At 46.8% G+C, this 26,805-nt stretch overlaps 1 protein-coding gene across 1 annotated transcript in view; it reads right to left on the reverse strand.

The window, feature by feature from the left end:
• LOC143768724 (embryonic protein UVS.2-like) overlaps positions 1–26,805 on the reverse strand; it is an 85,587-nt gene that overhangs the window by 3,395 nt on the left and 55,387 nt on the right. Inside the window, exon 8 of the mRNA XM_077257381.1 lies at positions 3,983–4,101. Within this exon, the coding sequence (XP_077113496.1) occupies positions 3,983–4,101 (119 nt within the window). The remainder of the gene's footprint in view (positions 1–3,982; positions 4,102–26,805) is intronic.

Below are 26,805 nucleotides of genomic sequence, written 5' to 3' on the forward strand. Positions count from 1 at the left end.
CATTGGTCCTTCTAGGAAGGTCATGTACTTGCTGCAGCTATAAAAGGTTCGCATGACCGCACGGCCATGCCCTAGTATCAAATCTAAGTTATGTGCTTTGCACCAGTGTGGTTACGTGTGTATGTGTCCAGGGACCCGGCTGAAATAAGCCCCTAGAATACCGGCACCTCCGGTGAGGAGATTGTGTGTATGGATTCAGGGCCCCGGCTGAAATAAGCCCCTAGAATACCGGCTCCTCCGGTGAGGAGATTGTATGATTGCATAACCACAAACTGCTATCTGCTCGGCAGTTTCTGTGTTCTCCTGTGAGGTTAAGAGGACACAGTGCTTTCTTTAGGCGACTCTGGGAAGTAACAGAGTTCACTTCTACCGCCATATAGGGCCGCCATTTGCCAGCAGCAGGTTCTCTCCTGCACGGTGGACCCCGGGCTGCGAACGCACCAAACAACATCTCTCTATTTACTCGGGGTGTTTGCCAGCCCCAACACTGAGTGATTTTTAATGTTATTGTTTACTGCTCATTGGCCATTTTGTTGGCCACGGCTGCAGTTTGGCAGTAGTGACCAATCATACACAGCGCTTGCAAGTTCTGTCCCATACAACCTGTAAGTGCTGCGCTGAAGCTGCTTGGAAAGCTGAAGCTCATTTTTAGCTTAATTTTGCCAGCTTCAGGGCAATTTCCTCTGCTTGCAGCAAAAGAGAGCACACAGTTCAGAGAGTGCGCACATTTCAGAGAGAGAATAATGCCACTGGTTCAGACTGTCCATAAAAGCAGGAGCGGACCACCCTATGGCATGCAGGTGTCTGGGAGTCTGGATGCTGTTACCATAGGGTTGGAGCCGCATATTCATTACTTTAATGAGCGGTACCATGTTACCACTCACTACAGGAAGAAGCTGCCGGAGAATCAGGGACTTCCAGGGACAGCGCCAGGAGGAGGTGAGTATCACGCAGTGCGCGATTTTCACCTGTTCCCCGTTCCACAGATGGCTGCCGCTGTGTCTTCCGGTTCCTCTGCAGTGATGCTCAGGTAAGAGAGCGCGGTGACGTGATTAGTGCACACTGCCCTCTGCCTGAATGTCAGTGCAGAGGATGGGGAAGACACAGCGGCGGCCATCGGTGGAATGCGGTCCGGTGAATATTGCAAGTGCTGGGGGTCTGAGAGGTGAGTATGTCATTTTGTTTTTAATTGCAGCAACAGCATATGGGGCAAATGTCTGTATGGAACATCTTATGGGGCCATGTGCAGCATTATATGGGGCAAATATCTCTATGGGGCCATGCGCAGCATTATATGAGGCAAATATCTGCATGGGGCCATGCACAGCATTATATGGGGCAAATATATGTATGGAGCATCTTATGTGACCATGTGTAGCATTATATGGGGCAAATATCTCTGTGGGCCATGTGCAGCATTATATGGGACAAATATCTCTATGGAGCATCTTATGGGGCCATAATCAGCATTTGTGGAGCATTACACGGGGCAATATTGCCTTGCACTGGCGTGTACTCCGGAGGACAGAGAATGACCTTCAATCCAATATTGCAGCCAGCATGCAGCCATCGGGTAAGGAAAGGGTGAATCAAACACCCGAAAACCCCGCCCATATGACCCAAAACCGGTCCCGCCAAAATCAGGTGACAGGTTCCCTTTAAGGATTATGGAGGTCACTGTGCTTTTTGGCACTTTGAGTACTGCAAAAATTATTTTGTAACCTTGGCCAGATCTGTTCCTTGCCACAATTCTGTTTCTGAGCTCCTTGGCCAGTTCCTTTGACCTCATGATTCTCATTTGGTCTGACATGCACTGTGAGCTGTGAGGTCTTATATAGACAGGTGTGTGCCTTTCCAAATCAAGTCCAATCAATTTAATTAAACACAGCTGGACTCCAATGAAGGAGTAGAACCATCTCAAGGAGGATCACAAGGAAATTAACAGCATGTGACTTAATTATGAGTGTCTGAGCAAAGGGTCTGAATACTTATGACCATGTGAAGTTTCAGTTTTTCTTTTTTAATAAATTTGCAAAAATTTCTACATTTCTTTCTTTTCAGTCAAGATGGGGTGCAGAGTGTACATTAATGAGAAAAAAATGAACTTTTTTGAATTTACCAAAAGGCTGCAATGAAACAGAGTGACAAATTTAAAGGGGTCTGAATACTTTCCATACCTACTGTGTATATATATATATATATATATATATATATATATATATATATATATATATATACATACATACATGCACACAAATATATATGTATATATATACACCTTCTCATTTAATGATTTTTCTGTATTTTCATGACTATGAAAATTGCAAATTCACACTGAAGGCATCAAAACTATGAATTAACACATGTGGAATTATATACTTAACAAACAAGTGTCAAACAACTGAAAATATGTCTATTATTCTAGGTTCTTCAAAGTAGCCACCTTTTGCTTTGATAATTGTTTTGCACACTCTTGGCATTCTCTTATTGAGCTTCAAGAGGTAGTCATCGGAAATGGTTTTTTCACTTCACAGGTGTGCCCTGTCAGGTTTAATAAGTGGGATTTCTTGCCATATAAATGGGGTTGGGAGCATCAGTTGTGTTGAGCAGAAGTCTGGTGGGTACACAGCTGATAGTCCTTCTGAATAGACTGCAAGAATTTGTATTATGGCAAGAAAAAAGCAGCTAAGTAAAGAAAAACGAGTGGCCACCATTACTTTATGAAATGAAGGTCAGTCAGTCAAAAAAATTGGGAAGACTTTGAAAGTGTCCCCAAGTGCAGTTGCAAAAACCATCAAGCGCTACAACGAACCTGGCTCACATGAGGACCACCCCAGGAAAGGAAGACCAAGAGTCACCTCTGCTTCTGAGAATAAGTTTATCCGAGTCACCAGCATCAGAAATCGCAGGTTAACAGCAGCTCAGATTAGAGACCAGGTCAATGCCACACAGAGTTCTAGCAGCAGACACAGCTCTACAACAACTGTTAAGAGGAGACTTTGTGCAGCAGGCCTTCATGGTAAAATAGCTGCTAGGAAACCACTGCTAAGGACAGGCAACAAGCAGAAGAGACTTGTTTGGGCTAAAGAACACAAGGAATGGACAATAGACCAGTGGAAATCTGTGCTTTGGTCTGATGAGTCCAAATTTGAGATCTTTGGTTCCAACTACCGTGTCTTTGTGCGACGCAGAAAAGGCGAACAGATGGACTCTACATGCCTGGTTCCCACCGTGAAGCATGGAGGAGGAGGTGCGATGGTTTGGGGTTGCTTTGCTGGTGACACTGTTGGGGATTTATTCAAAATTGAAGGCATACTGAACCAGCATGGCTACCACAGCATCTTGCAGCGGCATGCTATTCAATCTGGTTTGCGTTTAGTTGGACCATCATTTATTTTTCAACAGGACAATGACCCCAAACACACCTCCAGGCTGTGTAAGGTATATTTGACCAAGAATGAGAGTGATGGGATGCTATGCCAGATGACCTCATGGTTTGGAGTGAGCTGGACCGCAGAGTGAAAGCAAAAGGGCCAACAAATGCTAAGCATCTCTGGGAACTCCTTCAAGATTGTTGGAAGACCATTTTCGATGACTACCTCTTGAAGCTCATCAAGAGAATGCCAAGAGTGTGCAAAACAGTCATCAAAGCAAAAGGTGGCTACTTTGAAGAACCTAGAATATAAGGCATATTTTCAGTTGTTTCACACTTTTTTGTTAAGTATATAATTTCACATGTGTTAATTCATAGTTTTGATGCCTTCAGTGTGAATTTACCAATTTTCATAGTCATGAAAATACAGAAAAATCTTTAAATGAGGTGTGTCCAAACTTTTGGTCTGTACTGTATATATTGTATATATACATATGTTTCTATGTACATATGTTTCTTTATTTATGTTTCTATTCATATGTTTGTTTTTCATTCCTTCTCTAATTTTTTTCATATCGTTTCATATGTCCAACTGAGTCTTGTACTCACCTTGTATCCAGTGGGAGCTGTAATTACCCAACCACAGTCTAGATTTGAGTAGTAGCTGGTAGGATATCCAGGAGTGGAAAATGTAATTGAAGAGGAGTAATATGCTCCTCCACATTGCACTGAAAGAAGAATTAATAAGAAAGAAGAATTCAGTGTCTATTTTTCCCCCTAAGCAAAGAATTTTCTTAATTTAGAAAATACATGTAGGATATGATTTTTTCTCCTACAAATAGTGGCTCTCTAACCCTAGACTATGCCCAGTATTTCAGTTTAGTCAGTTATAAATCTATGTCTAGATCAAGGACTAGCATATCCAGTTCAAACTACTAATACTGACCTACAAAGCCATCCATAACCTTTCTCCTCCATATATTTTCAAACTAAGTAGCAATATTTTCCTTCGCGTAATCTCTGGTTCTCCCAAGACCTCCTTCTCTCCTCCACACTTATTCGTTCCTCACCCATCACCTCCAAAGCTTCTCCTGAGTATCCTCCATTCTTTGGAATTCTGCGCCCCAACACATTTGATTAGCCATTACATTCGGATCCTTCAGGAGGAACCTGAAACCCATCTCCAGTGGCGTATCGAGGGGGAACAGCTGGGGCATGTGCCCCGGGCGCAGCCAACAGGGGGGCGCCAGCGGGCCGCCTGATGATGCGACGGTCCAAGGAGGGGGTTGGCAGGGCCAGGGAATGGGGGCTGTCTAATTATACTCACCTACTCCTGGCGCAGTCCCTGCAGGTCCCTGGCTTCCTGGCGCCCTGGCTTCTTCCTGTACTGAGCGGTCACATGGTACCGCTCATTACAGTAATGAATATGTGGCACCACCTCCCATAGGGGTGGAGCTGCATATTCATTACTGTAATGAGCGGTAACGGTGACCGCTCAGTACAGGAAGAAGCAGCAGCACCGGGGAAGCAGGGACTGCACCGCGCCAGGAGTATGAGCATAACGGGGCGGGGAGCGCTGCGCTGCACGATATTCACCTGCTCCTCGTTCCAGCTGCCGCTCCGTCTTCTGCAGTGACGCTGAGGTCAGAGGGTGCGATGATGTGGTTAGTGTGCTCCCTCTGCCTGACCGTCAGTGCAGAGGAGGCGGAAGACGGAGCGGCGAATGGAACGAGGAGCAGGTCAATATTGAAAGTGCCGGGGCTTGAGCGACGGAGAGGTGAGTATGTGATTTTTTTTTTTTTAATCGCAGCAACAGCAAATGGGGCAAGTGTCTATATGGGGCATCTTATGGGGCCATAACATTTGTGCAGCATTATATGGGGTCATAATGTTTGTGCAGCACTATAAGGGGGCCATAATGTTTGTGCAGTACTATATGGGGGTCATAACGTTTGTGCAGCACTATATGGGGGCCATAATGTTTGTGCAGCACTATATGGGGGCCATAATGTTTGTGCAGCACTATATGGGGGCCATAATGTTTGTGCAGCACTATATGGGGTAAGTATCTGTATAGAGCATCTTGTGGGGCCATAACGTTTGTGCAGCACTATATGGGTCAAGTGTCTGTATGGGGCCATAACGTTTGTGCAGCACTATATGGGGCAAATGTCTCTATGGAGCATCTTATGGGGCCATAATCAACGTTTCTGCAGCATTATATTGGGCAAATGTGTCTATGGAGCATCTTATGGGGCCATTATTAACCTTTATGCAGGATTATGTGGGGCTCCTGATTCAATATGGATATTCAAAAACACTTAACCTACTGATGTCTCAATTAATTTTACTTTTATTGGTATCTATTTTAACATTATGGAGATTCAGGAATGTACCTTGGCTTGGTCAGACAGTTTCAATAGAATTAAGGTTCAAATGGGGGAGGTTTTGAGGGGGGGTTTGTGGGGGGGGGGGCGCCAAACTGATCCTTTGCCCCGGGTGCAGGAAAGGCACACCTCTGCCCATCTCTTCAATTAAGCTTACAGCCTGCAATGACCACGCTGCCACTGCAACATGCCCGTAGGCACTACAACCCCCTGACCTACTGTCTCCTGCCCCATCATCCTGTAAAATCTAAGCCCTCAAAGGCAGGGTCCTCTTCCCTCTGTACCAGTCTATCATTGTTAGTTTGTTTACTGTAAGTGATATCTGTAATTTGTATGTAACCTCGTCTCATGTACAGGACCATGGAATCAATGGTGCTATATGATAAAATAATAATAATAATAATGCACTATTACTATTTGGGGGAAAAAAGAAAAACTAAGCTAAGACAAACACTTTAAAGTGATTACGCCATGATGAGAAATATTTATCCACAAGATAGGGAATATTAGAAGGATAGTTGACTCCATTTAAAGATTATGTTGCTGATGCAGAAATACAGTGGTCGTTTTTCTCCATCATATAAGCAATGGGCAGGGTGCACCAGAATGAACGATGCAATAAGACACAGATACATATTATGTAAATGTCAGGGTGCTACAACTTGCATCTCGTTTTCCATGCAAACCAAAAGAAAAAGCCAATACAAATATATTGTGCACACCTTGTTAGGTGTCACGTTCCCGCCGCTACACAGACAGAAACTCGAACCATGTCCACTGCAGTCTCCCATTCTTCACCAGCTGCAGTGGAGCCTGCTCAGCAGAGACGTCGGTCCCAGCGTCTGGCTCAGGAAGATACTGTGTGCTTGGTTACTGCTGCCTTTCCAGGTCCAGCCATTGTAACCAGCACTGATCAGCGGCGAGCAGACGCTCCTGGGACTAAGTCCTGCTTCTTCTCTACTGAGCATGCCCAAGGGATGACCTCTCATTGGAAGTCGGTGGTAACATGCTCAGGTCCTGTAACAGCTCCTATTGGATCACTAGGAAGGTCCCACAGAGCTTCCGCTATAAAAGGTTCGCATGGCCGCACGGCTATGCGCTAATATAAACTTGATAACTTGTGTGTGTAGTTGAATGACTGTCGATGGATGAAAGCTCCTTAATCATTCCCATTCCTTGTGTTGTTGACTGCTCGCGAATGGTGGAAGCTCTCTAGCGCCTGACAGTGCTACCTGCACACGTAGCACACGTTACAGTGCCTTTTTGCAGTGCCCATCTGTATGGCGCCATGCGCAAACAGTGCGCTTTCCTGACAGCCTATCAGTGTAGAGTGGGAATTCCCTCTTGGACTCTGCATCTGACTCGGGGCGTCCTCAGGCACAAAAGCCACGGAGGGTCAGAGCGAGTCCTATCACCAGATTAGTGGGGTGATTCATAGGGATCCCACTAGTGTCTTGCAGCTGCACCCTGTGACTGTTAACAGGGTGCAGCGTATTTTGGCGACTCTGAAGCAACAGAGTTTGCCTCCATTCACACTGGGTGAAGTTTACACACGTGTGAGTAAGTGTCCATCCGCCATTACTCAGCAGCAGGTACCATCTCTGCACGGTCGACCCCGGGCTGCGAACGCACCACATATCTACCTCTTTATTATTTGGTGCGTTCCGCTAGCCCTTACACACCTGGTATGATGACAACTTTATCGAACATCAAGAGAGATACAAGAAGAAGAAAAAAACATCTAAAAACATGTGCGTAGGTAAACAATGATATATCCTACACCCCTGAACACAATGGAACCGAAGCAACAAAAAGGAGCGTGAATCGTGGTAAACATATCAAAAGTCAATGATGTGATATTTGCATGGACACAAATGGGACTTGACCATAGACTGCTTCAAATAGAAAAATATGGCATGTGTTCATGAGGGTACAGACATGTAGAGAAATGTAAAACACATATCAGCAAGAGGTAAATCGCCTAAACATGCAGTACAAGATGATCCTCCTGGGGGAAATGTCCTGCGAAATATGAGTATACCATATGAAAAAAGCATCTGTGACCTGTGTATATCCGTGATCAAGGCATGAAAATGCAATGTACCAATGGTACTAGACTAGCAGAAGCACCAGGTACAATAAGTGCCAAATGGCGAAGATATATGAAATACACAAGAGAAACAGATGCATGGTATAGATGCCACAGGAGGAAAGAATGGAAGGCAAGTTATATCAAGTGGTATATAACAGTGTGAGGGATACTCACTGCTGGTCCTGCAAAGCGCATGTTAGAAATGCTAACCCAGAACTCAAATATGCTCCAAGTGAAAGGACAGAGCCTTAATAAGTTCTGTAATTGCCACAAGAAGCAGGGGCATGCGTATCGCCCATGCGATACGCATGCCCCTGCTTCTCAGGGCAACTACAGAAACCCATGCGTATCGCCGTACACAACAGCTTAGTCAGTGGAAGTATGTCCTCATATTTCTCAAGAGGATCATCTTGTACTGCATGTTTAGGCGATTCACTTCTGGTTGATATTTGTTTTACATTTCTCTACATGTCTGTACCCTCATGAGCACAAACCACATTTTCCTATCTGAAGCAGTCTATGGACAAGTCCCCTTGTGTCCATGCATATATCACATTGACTTTTGATACATTTACCCTGATTCGCGCTTCCTATTGGTGCCTCGTGTCCATTGTGTTCAGGGGAGAAGGCTATATCATTATTTACCTATGCACATGTTTAAGATGGTTTTTAGTGATGAGCGAATGTACTCGTTGCTCGGGTGACCTCCGAGAATTTATGACTAGGGTTGAGCGACTTAAATTTTTTTAAGATCGAGTCGGGTTTTGTGAAACCCGACTTTGTCCAGAGTCGAGTCGAGTGCAGTCGGCCGATTATCGCTAAAAGTCGGGGATCGACCGAAACACGAAACCCAATGCAAGTCAATGGGGAAGCATAGTCGGCAGTGAGTGGAGGCCAGGAAAACACCTACAGTGCCCATTTTAATGACAAAAACATCCATTCTTGTTTCTGAAGCTTGTCAATCTTAATTAACTTTATAATAATAGTTGGGCATTGGAAATTGGGGGTCATTTGGCAAAAGTTGTGGGGGGTAGGGCTGGTTCAAGGTTTTAGTGGGCCCAGGAAATGTGGACTACGTCACGGCGGTGGAGCAGGGAGAGGTAAGTATTTCAACTTTGCAAGTGCTGTGATCCTGAGCAAACGGGGGGGCCCACTCGTTCGCATTGGCACTGGCACAGGGCCCCTCAAAGTACAGCGGTGTGTTTGCAAGGCGGGGGCGCCTCCCACCATCAGCGACACTTTTGCGTACTCTGAGGGGCCCTGTGCCAGTGATGTCGCCATCGAGTATGCCCCCCCCACCTGATGAAGGAACCTGCACTTTCATCTGCACCTTCCTCTTTGTCCCTGTGTAAGGTGGTATAACATTGCGGGAAGGGGAACCTTACTTTCAGCAGGGTCAGATTCTGGCTGTGTAGAGTGCAAGGGGAATGTAGTGGTCTAGGTCAATGTACCAGCAGACTCATCTAGCAGTGGCTGGGCAATGGGCAGGATGAGGAGGAAACAGATATAGGGCCAAAGAATAAAGTAGGCTAAATGCAGTTCAAAATTGGTAACAGGACTAAACAGGCGGCATTGCTTTGTTCAGTGGAGTAGCAAACCCAGGAGCAGCAGACACTGTTTTAAGGGCCCAAACACACTAGTAGGCCAAATGCAGTTTAATATCTGCTACTGTAGGCCAAAAGCCAGAAGGTTGAAGCTCAGCTTTATTCAGTTGAGGACAAACACCAGGGAGGGGCAGACACCGTTAGTAGGCCCTAACCAAAGTTGAAGGCCAAATGCAGTTTAATATCTGATACTATAGGCCGAAAGCCAGAAGGTTGAAGCTCAGCTTTATTCAGTTGAGGAAAAACACCAGGGAGGGGCAGACACCGTTAGTAGGCCCTAACCACCAATTTTTAAAAACACAGCACTTAATGAGAGCCAGAAGGTTGAAGCTCAGCTTTATTCAGTTGAGGACAAACACCATGGAGGGGCAGACACCGTTAGTAGGCTGTAACCAAAGTAGAAGGCTAAATGCAGTTTAATCGTCCATGAAGAATCAAGAAGAGATGTGGCACTCACCCTTCAGCACTGCTTGATTAATATCCTTTATTCATCTTTACAATAAAACACGTGTCATGTGGAGAGGCGGCTGGGATCGGGAGGCAGGATAGGGAGGAAAGGAAAGGACGACGGCCGTTTCGCGCTTATGCGCTTCCACGGGTCCACACCCGTGCAGTTTAATATCTGATACTATAGGCCGAAAGCCAGAAGGTTGAAGCTCAGCTTTATTCAGTTGAGGACAATTTGAATTACGGACTGCAGACAGACTTAGTAGGCTGTCCCCTGTGGACCTTGCATACACCACATTAACCCATTGCGCCGTAATTGACACGTAACCTTCCGTGGCCATGCCTACAGGTCCATGCGTCTGTTGTCAGGTGCACCTTTGTACTCACAGATTGCCAGAGTGCATGGACAATGCGGTCTTTTACATGCTGGTGGAGGGTTGGGATGGCTTTTCTCGCAAAAGAAGTGTCGAGTCGACTGGTTAGCTTGTAGCGTGGTACAGCGTAGTCCATCATGGCTTTATTAATATTAAATAAAATATATAAATAGGCTCTATGAACTTTTAAATAGGTTCCAGGGGTACACGGGCAGGGACCGCAGACAGGCTAACGAAGGCCTAACATAACAAAACATAGGCTCATGGCAGTTTTAAATCGGTTACATGGATACACAGGCATCATTGAGGTCAGTGGAGGAGTATTGCAAGGAGGGCCCGCAGACAGGCTAACGAAGGCCTAACATGACAAAACATAGGCTCATGGCATTTTTAAATTGGTTACATGGATACACAGGCAGCTTTGTGGTCAGCGGAGGAGGAGTATTGCAAGGAGGGACCGCAGACAGGCTAACGAAGGCCCGCAGACAGGCTAACGAAGGCCTAACATAACAAAACATAGGCTCATGGCAGTTTTAAATCGGTTACATGGATACACAGGCAGCATTGTGGTCAGTGGAGGAGTATTGCAAGGAGGGACCGCAGACGGGCTAACAAAGGCCTAATATAACAAAACATAGGCTCATGGCAGTTTTAAATCGGTTACATGGATACACAGGCAACTTTGTGGTCAGCGGAGGAGGAGTATTGCAAGGAGGGACCGCAGACAGGCTAACGAAGGCCTAACATAACAAAACATAGGCTCATGGCAGTTTTAAATCGGTTACATGGATACACAGGCAGCATTGTGGTCAGTGGAGGAGTATTGCAAGAAGGGACCGCAGACAGGCTAACGAAGGCCTAACATAACAAAACATAGGCTCATGGCAGTTTTAAATCGGTTACATGGATACACAGGCAGCTTTGTGGTCAGCGGAGGAGGAGTATTGCAAGGAGGGACCGCAGACAGGCTAACGAAGGCCCGCAGACAGGCTAACAAAGGCCTAACATAACAAAACATAGGCTCATGGCAGTTTTAAATCGGTTACATGGATACACAGGCAGCTTTGTGGTCAGCGGAGGAGGAGTATTGCAAGGAGGGACCGCGGACAGGCTAACGAAGGCCCGCAGACAGGCTAACGAAGGCCTAACATAACAAAACATAGGCTCATGGCAGTTTTAAATCGGTTACATGGATACACAGGCAGCATTGTGGTCAGTGGAGGAGTATTGCAAGGAGGGCCCGCAGACAGGCTAACGAAGGCCTAACATAACAAAACATAGGCTCATGGCAGTTTTAAATCGGTTACATGGATACACAGGCAGCTTTGTGGTCAGCGGAGGAGGAGTATTGCAAGGAGGGACCGCAGACAGGCTAACGAAGGCCCGCAGACAGGCTAACGAAGGCCTAACATAACAAAACATAGGCTCATGGCAGTTTTAAATCGGTTACATGGATACACAGGCAGCTTTGTGGTCAGCGGAGGAGGAGTATTGCAATGAGGGACCGCTGACAGGCTAACGAAGGCCCGCAGACAGGCTAACGAAGGCCTAACATAACAAAACATAGGCTCATGTCAGTTTTAAATCGGTTACATGGATACACAGGCAGCATTGTGGTCAGTGGAGGAGTATTGCAAGGAGGGACCGCAAACAGGCTAACGAAGGACTAACATAACAAAACATAGGCTCATGTGTTGTGAATTCTGTTTTTGGGCTCCCTCTGGTGGTTACAACTGGTACTGGGTGACTTTGGTGGGTTGCGGTCTCTGGTTTCCACCTGTCCATCTGAGGCTGGGTGTTTCCTATTTAACCTGGCTTTCCTGTCATTCCCTGGCCGGCTATCAATGTATCAGTGTGTCTCTGTTACCTGCTCCTAAAGCCTTCAAGACAAGCTAAGTTCTGATTTCCCTGTTTCATGTTTGCTTTCATGTTTTTAGTCCAGCTTGCAGATATGTAATTCTCTGCTACTGGTTGCTCTGGTGGGCTGAAATTACCACTCATGTACCATGAGTTGGCACATGAGTTCAAGTAATTTCAGGATGGTATTTTGAAGGGTTTTTAAGCTGACCGCGCAGTGCACCTTTTGTATCCTCTGCTATCTAGCTTAAAGCGGGCCTCATTTTGCTGAATCTATTTTCATAACTACGTTTGTGCCTTCCTCTCATTTCACCGTCATTATATGTGGGGGGCTGCTATTTCTGTGGGAATATTTCTCTGGAGGCAAGATAGGTCTGTGATTCTTCTGATAGGGGAAGCTAGATCTCCGGCTGGCGCGAGGCGTCTAGAGTCCCCCCAGGAACGCTCCCCGGCTACTGTTAGTTGAGTGTTGAGGTTCAGGATCGCGGTCAGCTCAGGTTCCATCACCCTAGAGCTCGTCCTGTTTTTGCCCATGTTCTGTTGCTAAATTCCCTGCCATTGGGAACATGACACTCATGGCAGTTTTAAATCGGTTACATGGATACACAGGCAGCTTTGTGGTCAGCGGAGGAGGAGTATTGCAAGGAGGGACCGCAGACAGGCTAACGAAGGCCCGCAGACAGGCTAACGAAGGCCTAACATAACAAAACATAGGCTCATGGCAGTTTTAAATCGGTTACATGGATACACAGGCAGCATTGTGGTCAGTGGAGGAGTATTGCAAGGAGGGACCGCAGACAGGCTAACAAAGGCCTAACATAACAAAACATAGGCTCAAGGCAGTTTTAAATCGGTTACATGGATACACAGGCAGCATTGTGGTCAGTGGAGGAGTATTGCAAGGAGGGACCGCAGACAGGCTAACAAAGGCCTAACATAACAAAACATAGGCTCATGGCAGTTTTAAATCGGTTACATGGATACACAGGCAGCTTTGTGGTCAGCGGAGGAGGAGTATTACAAGGAGGGACCGCAGACAAGCTAACGAACGCCCGCAGACAGGCTAACGAAGGCCTAACACAACAAAACATAGGCTCATGGCAGTTTTAAATCGGTTACATGGATACACAGGCAGCATTGTGGTCAGTGGAGGAGTACTGCAAGGAGTGTCTGACACAGTTAGTACTCCAAAAAAATAAATAGATGTTAATGTCTCGCAAAACAACAATAAATAAAAAAAGGGTGGCATGCTTAGGTACAGGGGTGGGCTCATCTGCAGAGTTTATGACAAAGTAATTTGGCAGTAAATTAGTACTTACTGGTGTCAATATAGGACACTGACCCAGACTATTTTAACTAGCATCATAGATGTCAACAAATTGGTATTGTTTGTCAGTGCCAGGCATTGAATGATGTCAGCGCATAGACTAAACATTGGTGGAGCTGTGCGAAATAATTTTGCACGTGGTAGAGCACAGTTTGAACTGGGGGGGGAACTCTCTTGTGGCCGGCGGTACCACCCCAGGGCCCCTCATGTTACAACGGTGTGTCTGACGTTGGGTGCGCACCACCACCGCCAGAGACACTACATTGTACTATGAGGGACCCAGTGGCAGTGCCATTGACCAAAAGCGGGCACACCCACCTCTTCAGACAAACAGCACTGTAATGGGTGCTTGCGCCAAGTGGCGAGACCACGGCCCCGTGGGGGGAGTTTTCCCATTGGGGGAGGTGTAAACATGTCGTATGCTGGACAAACAGCTGCTGCAAATTAAGAGATTGGAACACTCAGTAAGACCAGTCCACAAGCAAGCACTTTTTATAGGAAAGCTAGGTGTCAGCCGGGAAAGATGGGGCAAAATAATTTTAAATCCAGGAGTGGTTCATTTTAATGAAGGTGAGATCATCCACATTTTGGGTAGCCAGACGAGTCCTTTTTTCGGTTAATATTGAACCAGCAGCACTGAATACTCTTTCTGATAGCACACTAGCTGCTGGGCAAGCAAGCTCCTGCAATGCATATTCTGCCAATTCAGGCCAGGTGTCTCATTTTGATGCCCAGTAATCAAATGGGAATGACGGTTGAGGGAGAACATCGATAAGGGATGAAAAATAGTTAGTAACCATACTGGACAAATGTTGTCTCCTGTCACTTTGAATAGATGCTGCAGTACCTGTCCTGTCTGCGGTCATTGCGAAATCACTCCACAACCTGGTCAGAAAACCCCTCTGTCCAACCCCACTTCTGATCTCTGCACCTCTAACACCTCTGCCATGTAGCCCCCTGCAGCTTGTGTGAGAACCATCACCGGCGCTGTGTGCTGGGAATGCCTGAATCAAACGGTCTACAAGAGTTGCTTGTTTGGTTGCTAATATTTGTTCCAGGTTCTCATGTGGCATAATATTTTGCAATTTGCCTTTATAGCGAGGGTCAAGGATGCAGGCCAACCAGTAATCATCATCGCTCATCATTTTAATAATGCATGTGTCCCTTTTGAGGATACGTAAGGCATAATCCGCCATGTGGGCCAAAGTTCCAGTTGTCAAATCTGCGGTTGTGCTGGTTGGAGGGGCAGTTACAGGCACATCTACGTCACTTGTCTCCCTTAAAAAACAGAACCCGGCCTTGCAATGCCACTAATTTCTGTTGGCCCAGGAGAAGCTTCCTCATTCAAAAAGTACTCATCCCCATCATCCTCCTCGTCCTCCTCCTCCTCTTCGCCCGCTACCGCTTCCTCTACACAGCCCTGACCAGACAATGGCTGACTGTCATCAAGGCTTTCCTCTTCCTCGGCTGCAGACGCCTGCTCCTTTATGTGCGTCAAACTTTGCATCAGCAGACGCATTAGGGGGATGCTCATGCTTATTATGGCGTTGTCTGCACTAACCAGCCATGTGCATTCCTCAAAACACTGAAGGACATGACACAGGTCTTGTAGCTTCGACCACTGCACACCTGACAACTCCATGTCTGCCATCCAACTGCCTGCCCGTGTATGTGTATCCTCCCACAAAAACATAACAGCACGCCTCTGTTCGCACAGTCTCTGAAGCATGTGCAGTGTGGAGTTCCACCTTGTTGCAACGTCGATGATTAGGCGATGCTGGGGAAGGTTCAGAGACCGCTGATAGTTCTGCATACGGCTGGAGTGTACGGGCGAACGGCGGATATGCAAGCAAAGTCTGCGCACTTTGAGGAGCAGGTCGGGTAACCCTGGGTAACTTTTCAGGAAGCACTGCACCACCATGTTTAAGGTGTGAGCCAGGCAAGGAATGTGTTTCAGTTGGGAAAGGGCTATGGCAGCCATGAAATTCCTTCCGTTATCACTCACTACCTTGCCTGCCTCAAGATGTACAGTGCCCAGCCATGACTGAGTTTCATTCTGCAAGAACTCGGACAGAACTTCCGCGGTGTGTCTGTTGTCGCCCAAACACTTCATTGCCAATACAGCCTGCTGACGCTTGCCACTAGCTGTCCCATAATGGCACACCTGGTGTGCAACAGTGGCAGCTGCGGATGGAGTGGATGTGCGACTGCGGTCTGTGGACGAGCTCTCGCTTCTGCAGGAGGACGAGGAAGAGGAGGAGGGGGGGGCGAACGCCTGCAGCCAACTCTTTCCTTGACCGTGGGCTAGGCAGAACTGTCCCCATATTGCTGTCCCCTGTGGACCCTGCATCCACCACATTCACCCAGTGTGCCGTGATGGACACGTAACGTCCCTGGCCATGCCTACTGGTCCATGCATCTGTTGTCAGGTGCACCTTTGTAGTCACAGACTGCCCGAGTGCATGGACGATGCGGTCTTTAACATGCTGTTGGAGGGCTGGGATGGCTTTTCTAGAAAAGAAGTGCCGACTGGGTAGCTCGTAGCGTGGTACAGCATAGTCCATCAGCGCTTTGAAAGCTTCGCTTTCAACTAACCGGTAGGGCATCATCTCTAATGAGATTAGTCTAGCAATGTGGGCGTTCAAACCCTGTGTACGCGGATGCGAGGATGAGTACTTCCTTTTCCTAACAAGAGTCTCATGTAGGGTGAGCTGGACTGGAGAGCTGGAGATCGTGGAACTAGCGGTGGTGCCGGTGGACATGGGTGACTGAGAGAGGGTTGGAGATGGTATTCTTGCCGGTGCCCTAAATGCAGTGTTTCCTACTACTAACCTGGTGATTCCCTGACTGCTTTGGCCTGGCGACGAAAGCTGCACAGATATTGCAGGTGGTGTGGGAAATGGTGGGCTTACAGGGAGGGAAGGGATGTAGCGTTGCTGACTAGCTTCATTGGCCGAGGGTGATGCAACCTTTAGGGACGTTTGGTAGTTAGTCCAGGCTTGCAAATGCATGGTGGATAAATGTCTATGCATGCAACTTGTATTTAGACTTTTAAGATTCTGACCTCTGCTTAAGGTAGTTGAACATTTTTGACAGATGACTTTGCGCTGATCATTTGGATGTTGTTTAAAAAAATGCCAGACTGCACTCTTTCTACTATCGGATACCTTTTCAGGCATTGCAGACTGAGCTTCTTTAACCGGATGGCCACGCTGTCCTCCAACAGGTTTTTGTTTTGCCACGCGTTTTTGGCCAGATATGGGCCCGGTAGATGGAACCTGTTGTGATGTTGATGCCTGCTGCGGCTCCCCCTCCACTTCAGAACTACTGCCGCCTGCACCCTGTTCCCCCAATGGCTGCCAATCGGGGTCAACAACTGGGTCATCTATGACCTCCTCTTCTATGTCGTGTGCAACTTCGTCTGTGTCACCGTGTAAGCCGGTGGTATATCGTTCGTGACGGGGCACCATAGTCTCCGCTGGGTTTGATTCTGCCTCAGTACACTGCGAGGGCAATGTTCTGGTCTGAGTGAAAGGAACAGCATAGTAATCTGGCTGTGGCTGTGCATCTGTGCACTCCATGTCCGATTCAACTTCTAATGGGCATGGCCTGTTAACTGTTTCACTGTCTAACCCAGGAACGGTATGTGTAAAGTGCTGCATGGAGTAACCTGTTGTGTCGTCTGACGCATCCTTCACTGTTGTTCTGGGTGAACGACACAAGGAAGCGACTTGTTCCTGACCGGGAGCATCCACTGACGATGCACTGCTCTGACATTTGGCACTTTCCGAGGAGGAGGCGAAAGAGCTAGAGGCAGAGTCAGCAATGAAAGCCAATACTTGTTCCTCCTGCTCCGGCTTCAAAAGTGGTTTTCCTACTCCCAGAAAAGAGAGCGTTCGAGGCCTTGTGTAGCCAGCAGACAACGAACCTGGCTCAACAACTCGAGACTTAGGTGCTGTACTGCTTTTACCACGACCACCTGATGCTCCACCACCATTACCATCATTACCAGCTGACAATGACCGCCCACGGCCACGACCTCTTCCACTAGACTTCCTCAATGTTTGCAAAACGTAACCAAAGTAACGGTATTTGTTACTGTAAAACAACTTATAAGGTGAACTCAAACTTCTGTAGGATTAATATATATCTTTAAAGGTGCCTGACACTGAAAGCAAAATCAGGCCCAATGTTACACACTAGGTTTTCTGTGCCCCAATAATTTGAGACAGATGGCACACACAGGACCAGCACTCAAGCAGACTTGCCAATATTTATCTCCCACGAATTTTTTATTTTTGAAAAGGGAGAATTTAGCGAAAAAAAAAAGGCCAAGTATCACACAGTGGGTTTCGGTGGCACACAATGAGAGACAGATGCCACACACAGCAATGGCACGGAGGCAGACTTGCCAATATTAATCTCCCACTAATTTTTTTTTTTGAAAAGGGAGAATTTAGCCAAAATAAAAAAAATGGCAAATTATTACACAGTGGTTTTCGGTTGCACACAATGAGAGACAGATGCCACACACAGCAATGGCACGGAGGCAGACTTGCCAATATTTATCTCCCACTAATTTTTTTTTAGAAAAGGGAGAATTTAGCCAAAATAAAAAAAATGGCCAAGTATTACACAGTGGTTTTCGGTGGCACACAATGAGAGACAGATGCCACACACAGCAATGGCACGGAGGCAGACTTGCCAATATTTATCTCCCACTAATTTTTTTTTTTTGAAAAGGGAGGATTTAGCCAAAATAAAAAAAATGGCCAAGTATTACACAGTGGTTTTCGGTGGCACACAATGAGAGACAGATGCCACACACAGCAATGGCACGGAGGCTGTTATGATCCTAATGGCAGAGGATCTCAGGAGTACCAGCTAAGTCTGCAAACACAAAAAACCAGCTCATAGGGAAGTGGTAACTAGGCTGACCGTATACCTGATCCTAACACAAACAACTAGCAGCAGCCGGGGAACGTACCTACGTTGGTTCTAGACATCTCGCGCCAGCCGGAGAACTAACTAACCCTTTCAGAGAAAATAAGACCTCTCTTGCCTCAAGAGGAAAGACCCCAAAGTTAATACAAGCCCCCCACAAATAATAACGGTGAGGTAAGAAGAAATGACAAACGTAAGAATGAACTAGATTTAGCAAAGAGAGGCCCACTGACTAATAGCAGAAAATAGAAAGATGACTTATACGGTCAGCAAAAAACCCTACAAAATATCCACGCTGAATATCCAAGAACCCCCGCACCGACTAACGGTGTGGGGGGGAGAATAGCAGCCCTGTTGTGAACTATAGTTCTTGGCTCCCTCTTGTGGTCATTAGTAGTGTTGAGCATTCCGATACTGCAAGTATCGGGTATCGGCCGATACTTGCTGTATCGGAATTCCGATACCGAGATCCGATATTTTTGTGATATCGGGTATCGGTATCGAAACAACATTAATGTAAAAATGTGTAAAAGAGAGAATTAAAATAAAAAATATTGCTATACTCACCTCTCCGACGCAGCCTGCACCTTACCGAGGGAAGCGGCAGCGTTCTTTGTTTAAAATTCGCGCTTTTCTTTCCTTTACGTGAGTCCCGGCTTGTGATTGGTTGCGTGCCGCCCATGTGACCGGGACGCAACCAATCACAGCAAGCCGTGACGTAATTTCAGGTCCTTCAGGATTTTAAAATTACGTTCCGGCGTTGTGATTGGTTGCGTCGCAGTCACATGGGCGACGCAACCAATCACAGCAAGCCGTGACGTAATTTCAGGTCCTTAAGGATTTTAAAATTACGTCCCGGCTTTGTGATTGGTTGCGTCGCAGTCACATGGGAGACGCAACCAATCACAAGCCGTGACGTCACGGGAGGCTGGACACGCGCGCATTTTAAAATGGGCGCGTGTCCAGCCTCCCGTGACGTCCCGGCTTGTGATTGGTTGCGCCGCGATCAACCAATCACAAGCCGGGAGGCTGGACACGCGCGCATTTTAAAATTTTAAAATGCGCGCGTGTCCAGCCTCCCGGCTTGTGATTGGTTGACCGCGGCGCAACCAATCACAAGCCGGGACGTCACGGGAGGCTGGACACGCGCCCATTTTAAAATTTTAAAATGCGCGCGTGTCCAGCCTCCCGGCTTGTGATTGGTTGACCGCGGCGCACAAAATGAGTGAGGATGAACTAAACTAAACAAGGGGAAACTGCCAATGTTGTCAAAACATCAATTATTGCATAATAAGTTTGGTCGAATTTGCAGGATGTGTCTCACATTCCCATGTATCACCTCTCAGCTGATGTATTATACAAGCCTCCCGGCTTGTGATTGGTTGACCGCGGCGCAACCAATCACAAGCCGGGACGTCACGGGAGGCTGGACACGCGCCCATTTTAAAAAGCGCGCGTGTCCAGCCTCCCGTGACGTCACGGCTTGTGATTGGTTAATGGCGGCCATGTTGCCGGGACGCGGACCAATCACAGCAAGCCGTGACGTAATTTCGTCACGGCTTGCTGTGATTGGTCCGCGTCCCGGCAACATGGCCGCCCTGACCAATCACAAGCCGGGACTTCACGTAACCAAGTAAAAGCGCAAATTTTAAACAAACAACGCTGCCGGTTCCCTCGCTGAGGTCCAGGCTGCGTCGGACAGGTGAGTATAGCGATATTTTTTATTTTAATTCTTTCTTTTACACATTTATATGGATCCCAGGGCCTGAAGGAGAGTTTCCTATCCTTCAGACCCTGGGAACCATCAGGAATACCGTCCGATACTTGAGTCCCATTGACTTGTATTGGTATCGGGTATCGGTATCGGACTGGATCCGATACTTTGCCGGTATCGGCCGATACTTTCCGATACCGATACTTTCAAGTATCGGACGGTATCGCTCAACACTAGTCATTAGCGGTATGGCACTTTGAGTGTCTTTCCCCAGGTTGGCACTCACCTGCTTCGTTTGGTCTGGGTGTGCCTATATAAACTTCCTGGATACTCAGTATGGTGCCTGGATTCGTTGTTATCAGACCTTGTCAGTTTTCTCCTGTCTCCTGGTCTCCTGATTTTGCAAGATAAGCTAAGTCCTGCTTCCTTATTTTTGTGTATTTGAATTTCTCTTATTTTGTTCCAGCTTTTTTAAAATGTGATTCCTGATTTTGCTGGAAGCTCAAGGGGGGCTGTTATCCTCCCCCCACACTGTTAGTCGGTGCGGGGGTTCTTGGATATTCAGCGTGGATATTTTGTAGGGTTTTTTGCTGACCGTATAAGTCATCTTTCTATTTTCTGCTATTAGTCAGTGGGCCTCTCTTTGCTAAATCTAGTTCATTCTTACGTTTGTCATTTCTTCTTACCTCACCGTTATTATTTGTTGGGGGCTTGTATTTCAACTTTGGGGTTCCTTTCTCTTGAGGCAAGAGAGGTCTTATTTTCTCTGAAAGGGTTAGTTAGTTCTCCGGCTAGTGCGAGACGTCTAGAACCAACGTAGGTACGTTCCCCGGCTGCTGCTAGTTGTTTGTGTTAGGATCAGGTATACGGTCAGTCAAGTTACCACTTCCCTATGAGCTGGCTTTTTGAGTTTGCAGACTTAGCTGGTACTCCTGAGATCCTCTGCCATTAGGATCATAACAGTAATCCAGGCCAAAAGAGTGCATTGCTAAGCGGGACTATAAGAAAAGAAGTCTGAGCTGTTTTTTTTTTTTTCTTCCTCCCCTTTATCTCTGAGTGGCTTGAAGCTCTGCTGCAGACATGAATGTTCAAACTCTGATTACTAGTGTGGATCAGCTTGCTGCACGTGTGCAGGGCATTCAGGATTTTGTTATTAGCAGTCCTATGTCAGAACCTAAGATACCTATTCCTGAGCTGTTCTCTGGAGATCGATTTAAATTTGGGAATTTTAGGAATAATTGTAAATTGTTTCTATCTTTGAGACCTCGTTCTTATGGAGACTCAGCTCAACAAGTTAAAATTGTTATCTCCTTCTTGCGTGGCAACCCTCAGGATTGGGCTTTCTCATTGGCGCCAGGAGATCCGGCATTGGCAAATATTGATGCGTTTTTTCTGGCGCTCGGATTGCTTTATGAGGAGCCCAATCTTGAAATACAGGCAGAAAAAGCATTGCTGGCTATCTCTCAGGGCCAGGATGAAGCTGAGGTGTACTGCCAAAAATTTCGGAAATGGTCCGTGCTTACTCAATGGAATGAGTGTGCTCTGGCCGCAAATTTCAGAAATGGCCTTTCTGAAGCCATTAAGAATGTGATGGTGGGTTTTCCCATTCCTACAAGTCTGAATGATTCTATGGCTCTGGCCATCCAGGTTGATCGGCGTTTGGGGGAGCGCAAAACTGCTAATCCTCTGGCGGTGTTGTCTGAACGGACGCCTGACTCAATGCAATGTGATAGAATCCTGACTAGAACCGAACGGCAAAATCATAGGTGTCAGAATGGGTTGTGTTTTTACTGTGGTGATTCTACACATGTTATCTCGGCATGCTCTAAACGGCCATCAAAGGTTGTTAGTCCTGTCGCCATTGGTAATTTACAGCCTAAGTTCATTTTGTCTGTGACTTTGATTTGCTCATTATCTTCCTACCCTGTTATGGCTTTTGTGGATTCAGGTGCTGCCCTGAGTCTTATGGATTTATCATTTGCCAAGCGCTGTGGTTTTGTCCTAGAGCCTTTAGAAAATCCTATTCCTCTTAGAGGAATTGATGCTACGCCATTGGCGGAGAATAAACCGCAGTATTGGACACAAGTGACCATGTGCATGTCTCCTGAACATCGGGAGGTGATTCGTTTTCTTGTTTTGCATAAAATGAAGGATTTGGTCGTTCTGGGTCTGCCATGGTTACAGACCCATAATCCAGTTTTGGATTGGAAGGCTATGTCCGTGTCAAGTTGGGGTTGTCAGGGAATTCATTGCGATTCCTCGTCGGTGTCTATTGCTTCTTCTACTCCTTCTGAAGTCCCTGAGTATTTGTTGGACTATAAGGATGTATTCAGTGAGTCCAGGTCCAGTGCCCTTCCTCCTCATAGGGACTGTGACTGCGCTATAGATTTGATTCCTGGTAGTAAATTTCCTAAGGGACGACTGTTTAATCTGTCTGTACCTGAGCATGCCGCGATGCGTGCTTATATTAAGGAGTCTTTAGAGAAGGGACATATTTGTCCATCCTCTTCCCCTCTTGGTGCGGGATTCTTTTTTGTGGCCAAGAAAGACGGCTCTTTGAGACCGTGTATAGACTATCGGCTTTTGAATAAAATCACTGTCAAATTTCAGTATCCTTTGCCACTATTGTCGGACTTGTTTGCCCGGATTAAGGGTGCCAAGTGGTTCACCAAGATAGATCTTCGCGGTGCGTACAACCTTGTGCTCATTAAGCAGGGAGATGAATGGAAAACTGCGTTCAATACGCCCGAAGGTCATTTTGAGTACTTGGTGATGCCTTTTGGGCTTTCTAATGCCCCCTCAGTGTTTCAGTCCTTTATGCATGACATTTTCCGGAAGTATCTGGATAAATTTATGATTTTTTATCTGGATGATATTCTGGTTTTCTCTGATGATTGGGATTCTCATGTAAAGCAGGTCAGGATGGTGTTTCAGGTTTTGCGTGATAATGCTTTGTTTGTGAAGGGCTCAAAGTGTCTCTTTGGAATGCAGAAGGTTTCCTTTTTGGGTTTTATTTTCGCCCCTTCTACAGTGGAGATGGACCCAGTCAAGGTCCGAGCTATTCATGATTGGACTCAACCCATGTCCGTTAAGAGTCTTCAGAAGTTCTTGGGTTTTGCTAATTTCTACCGTCGTTTTATTGCTAATTTTTCTAGCATTGTAAAACCTTTGACGGATATGACCAAGAAAGGTTCTGATGTTGCTAATTGGGCTCCTGCGGCCGTGGAGGCTTTCCGGGAGCTGAAGCGCTGGTTTACTTCGGCGCCTGTTTTGTGCCAGCCTGATGTCTCACTTCCCTTTCAGGTTGAAGTAGACGCTTCTGAGATTGGTGCAGGGGCTGTTTTGTCGCAGAGGGGCTCTGGTTGCTCTGTGATGAGACCATGTGCTTTTTTTTCTAGGAAGTTTTCGCCTGCTGAGCGGAACTATGATGTTGGTAATCGGGAGTTGTTGGCTATGAAGTGGGCATTTGAGGAGTGGCGTCATTGGCTCGAGGGAGCTAAGCATCGTGTGGTGGTCTTGACTGATCATAAAAATCTGATGTACCTCGAGTCCGCTAAACGCCTGAATCCTAGACAGGCTCGTTGGTCGTTGTTTTTCTCCCGTTTTTACTTTGTGGTCTCGTATCTGCCTGGTTCAAAGAATGTGAAGGCTGATGCTCTTTCTAGGAGTTTTGTGCCTGACTCTCCTGGAGTCGCAGAGCCAGCGGGTATTCTTAAAGAGGGAGTAATCTTGTCGGCCATTTCTCCTGATTAGCGACGTTTGTTGCAGAGATTTCAGGCTGGTAGACCTGACTCTTGCCCACCTGACAGACTGTTTGTTCCTGATAAATGGACCAGTAGAGTTATTTCCGAGGTTCAATCCTCAGTGTTGGCAGGGCATCCTGGGATTTTTGGTACCAGAGATTTGGTGGCTAGGTCCTTTTGGTGGCCGTCCCTGTCACGGGATGTGCGATCTTTTGTGCAGTCCTGTGGGATTTGTGCTTGGGCTAAACCTTGCTGTTCTCGTGCCAGCGGGTTACTTTTGCCCTTGCCCATCCCGAAGAGGCCTTGGACGCACATTTCCATGGATTTCATTTCAGATCTTCCTGTGTCTCAAGGAATGTCTGTCATCTGAGTGGTCTGTGATCGTTTTTCCAAGATGGTCCATTTGGTGCCCTTGCCTAAGTTGCCTTCCTCTTCCGATTTTGGTTCCTTTGTTCTTTCAGAATGTGGTTCGTTTCCACGGCATTCCTGAGAATATCGTGTCTGACAGAGGATCCCAGTTTGTGTCCAGATTCTGGCGATCCTTTTGTGCTAGGATGGGCATCGATTTGTCATTTCATCTGCCTTTCATCCTCAGACTAATGGCCAAACGGAGCGAACTAATCAGACGCTGAAGGCTTATTTGAGATGTTTTGTTTCTGCGGATCAGGATGATTGGGTGACTTTCTTGCCACTGGCTGAGTTTGCCCTTAATAATCGGGCAAGTTCCGCTACTTTGGTTTCGCCATTTTTCTGCAACTCTGGTTTTCATCCGCGGTTTTCCTCGGGTCATGTTGAACCTTCTGACTGTCCTGGGGTGGATTCCGTGGTGGATAGGTTGCAGCGGATTTGGAATCTTGTGGTGGACAACTTGAAGTTGTCACAGGAAAAGGCTCAGCGCTTTGCCAACCGCCGCCGCGGTGTGGGTCCCCGACTTCGTGTTGGGGATTTGGTTTGGTTGTCTTCTCGGTATGTCCCTCTGAAGGTTTCCTCTCCTAAGTTTAAGCCTCGCTTTATTGGTCCCTATAAAATTTTGGAAGTCCTTAATCCGGTGTCGTTTCGTTTGGATCTTCCGGTGTCGTTTGCCATTCACAATGTGTTCCATAGGTCTTTGTTACGGTGGTACGTGGTACCTATGGTTCCTGCTGTTGAGCCTCCTGCTCCGGTGTTGGTTGAGGGCGAGTTGGAGTATGTGGTGGAGAAGATCTTGGACTCTCGTCTCTCTAGACGGAGGCTTCAGTATCTGGTCAAATGGAAGGGCTATGGTCAGGAGGACAATTCCTGGGTGGTCGCCTCTGATGTTCATACAGCTGATTTGGTTCGTGCCTTTCACGCTGCTCATCCTGATCGCCCTGGTGGTCTTGGTGAGGGTTCGGTGACCCCTCCTTAAAGGGGGGGTACTGTTGTGAACTATAGTTCTTGGCTCCCTCTTGTGGTCATTAGCGGTATGGCACTTTGAGTGTCTTTCCCCAGGTTGGCACTCACCTGCTTCGTTTGGTCTGGGTGTGCCTATATAAACTTCCTGGATACTCAGTATTGTGCCTGGATTCGTTGTTATCAGACCTTGTCTGTTTTCTCCTGTCTCCTGGTCTCCTGATTTTGCAAGATAAGCTAAGTCCTGCTTCCTTATTTTTGTGTATTTGAATTTCTCTTATTTTGTTCCAGCTTTGTTTAAAATGTGATTCCTGATTTTGCTGGAAGCTCAAGGGGGGCTGTTATCCTCCCCCCACACCGTTAGTCGGTGCGGGGGTTCTTGGATATTCAGCGTGGATATTTTGTAGGGTTTTTTGCTGACCGTATAAGTCATCTTTCTATTTTCTGCTATTAGTCAGTGGGCCTCTCTTTGCTAAATCTAGTTCATTCTTACGTTTGTCATTTCTTCTTACCTCACCGTTATTATTTGTTGGGGGCTTGTATTTCAACTTTGGGGTTCCTTTCTCTTGAGGCAAGAGAGGTCTTATTTTCTCTGAAAGGGTTAGTTAGTTCTCCGGCTGGCGCGAGACGTCTAGAACCAACGTAGGTACGTTCCCCGGCTGCTGCTAATTGTTTGTGTTAGGATCAGGTATACGGTCAGTCAAGTTATCACTTCCCTATGAGCTGGCTTTTTGTGTTTGCAGACTTAGCTGGTACTCCTGAGATCCTCTGCCATTAGGATCATAACACAGCCCCCCTTGAGCTTCCAGCAAAATCAGGAATCACATTTTAAACAAAGCTGGAACAAAATAAGGAAAATTCAAATGCACAAAAATAAGAAAGCAGGACTTAGCTTATCTTGCAAAATCAGGAGACCAGGAGACAGGAGAAAACAGACATGATCTGATAACAACGAATCCAGGCACAATACAGAGAATCCAGGAAGTTTATATAGGCACACCCAAGCCAAATGAAGCAGGTGAGTGCCAACCTGGGGAAAGACACTCAAAGTGCCATACCGCTAATGACCACAAGAGGGAGCCAAGAACTATGGTTCACAACAGTACCCCCCCCTTTAAGGAGGGGTCACCGAACCCTCACCAAGACCCCCAGGGCGATCAGGATGAGCAGCAGAAAGGCACGTACTAAATCGGCCGCATGAACATCAGAGGCGACCACCCAGGAATTGTCCTCCTGACCATAGCCCTTCCATTTGACCAGATACTGAAGCCTCCGTCTAGAGAGACGAGAGTCCAAGATCTTCTCCACCACATACTCCAACTCGCCCTCAACCAACACCGGAGCAGGAGGCTCAACAGCAGGAACCATAGGCACCACGTACCGCCGTAACAAAGACCTACGGAACACATTGTGAATGGCAAACGACACCGGAAGATCCAAACGAAACGACACCGGATTAAGGACTTCCAAAATTTTATAAGGACCAATAAAGCGAGGCTTAAACTTAGGAGAGGAAACCTTCAGAGGGACATACCGAGAAGACAACCAAACCAAATCCCCAACACGAAGTCG

The sequence above is a fragment of the Ranitomeya variabilis genome, chromosome 1, assembly GCF_051348905.1.
Source record: "Ranitomeya variabilis isolate aRanVar5 chromosome 1, aRanVar5.hap1, whole genome shotgun sequence".
Lineage (NCBI taxonomy): Eukaryota > Metazoa > Chordata > Amphibia > Anura > Dendrobatidae > Ranitomeya > Ranitomeya variabilis.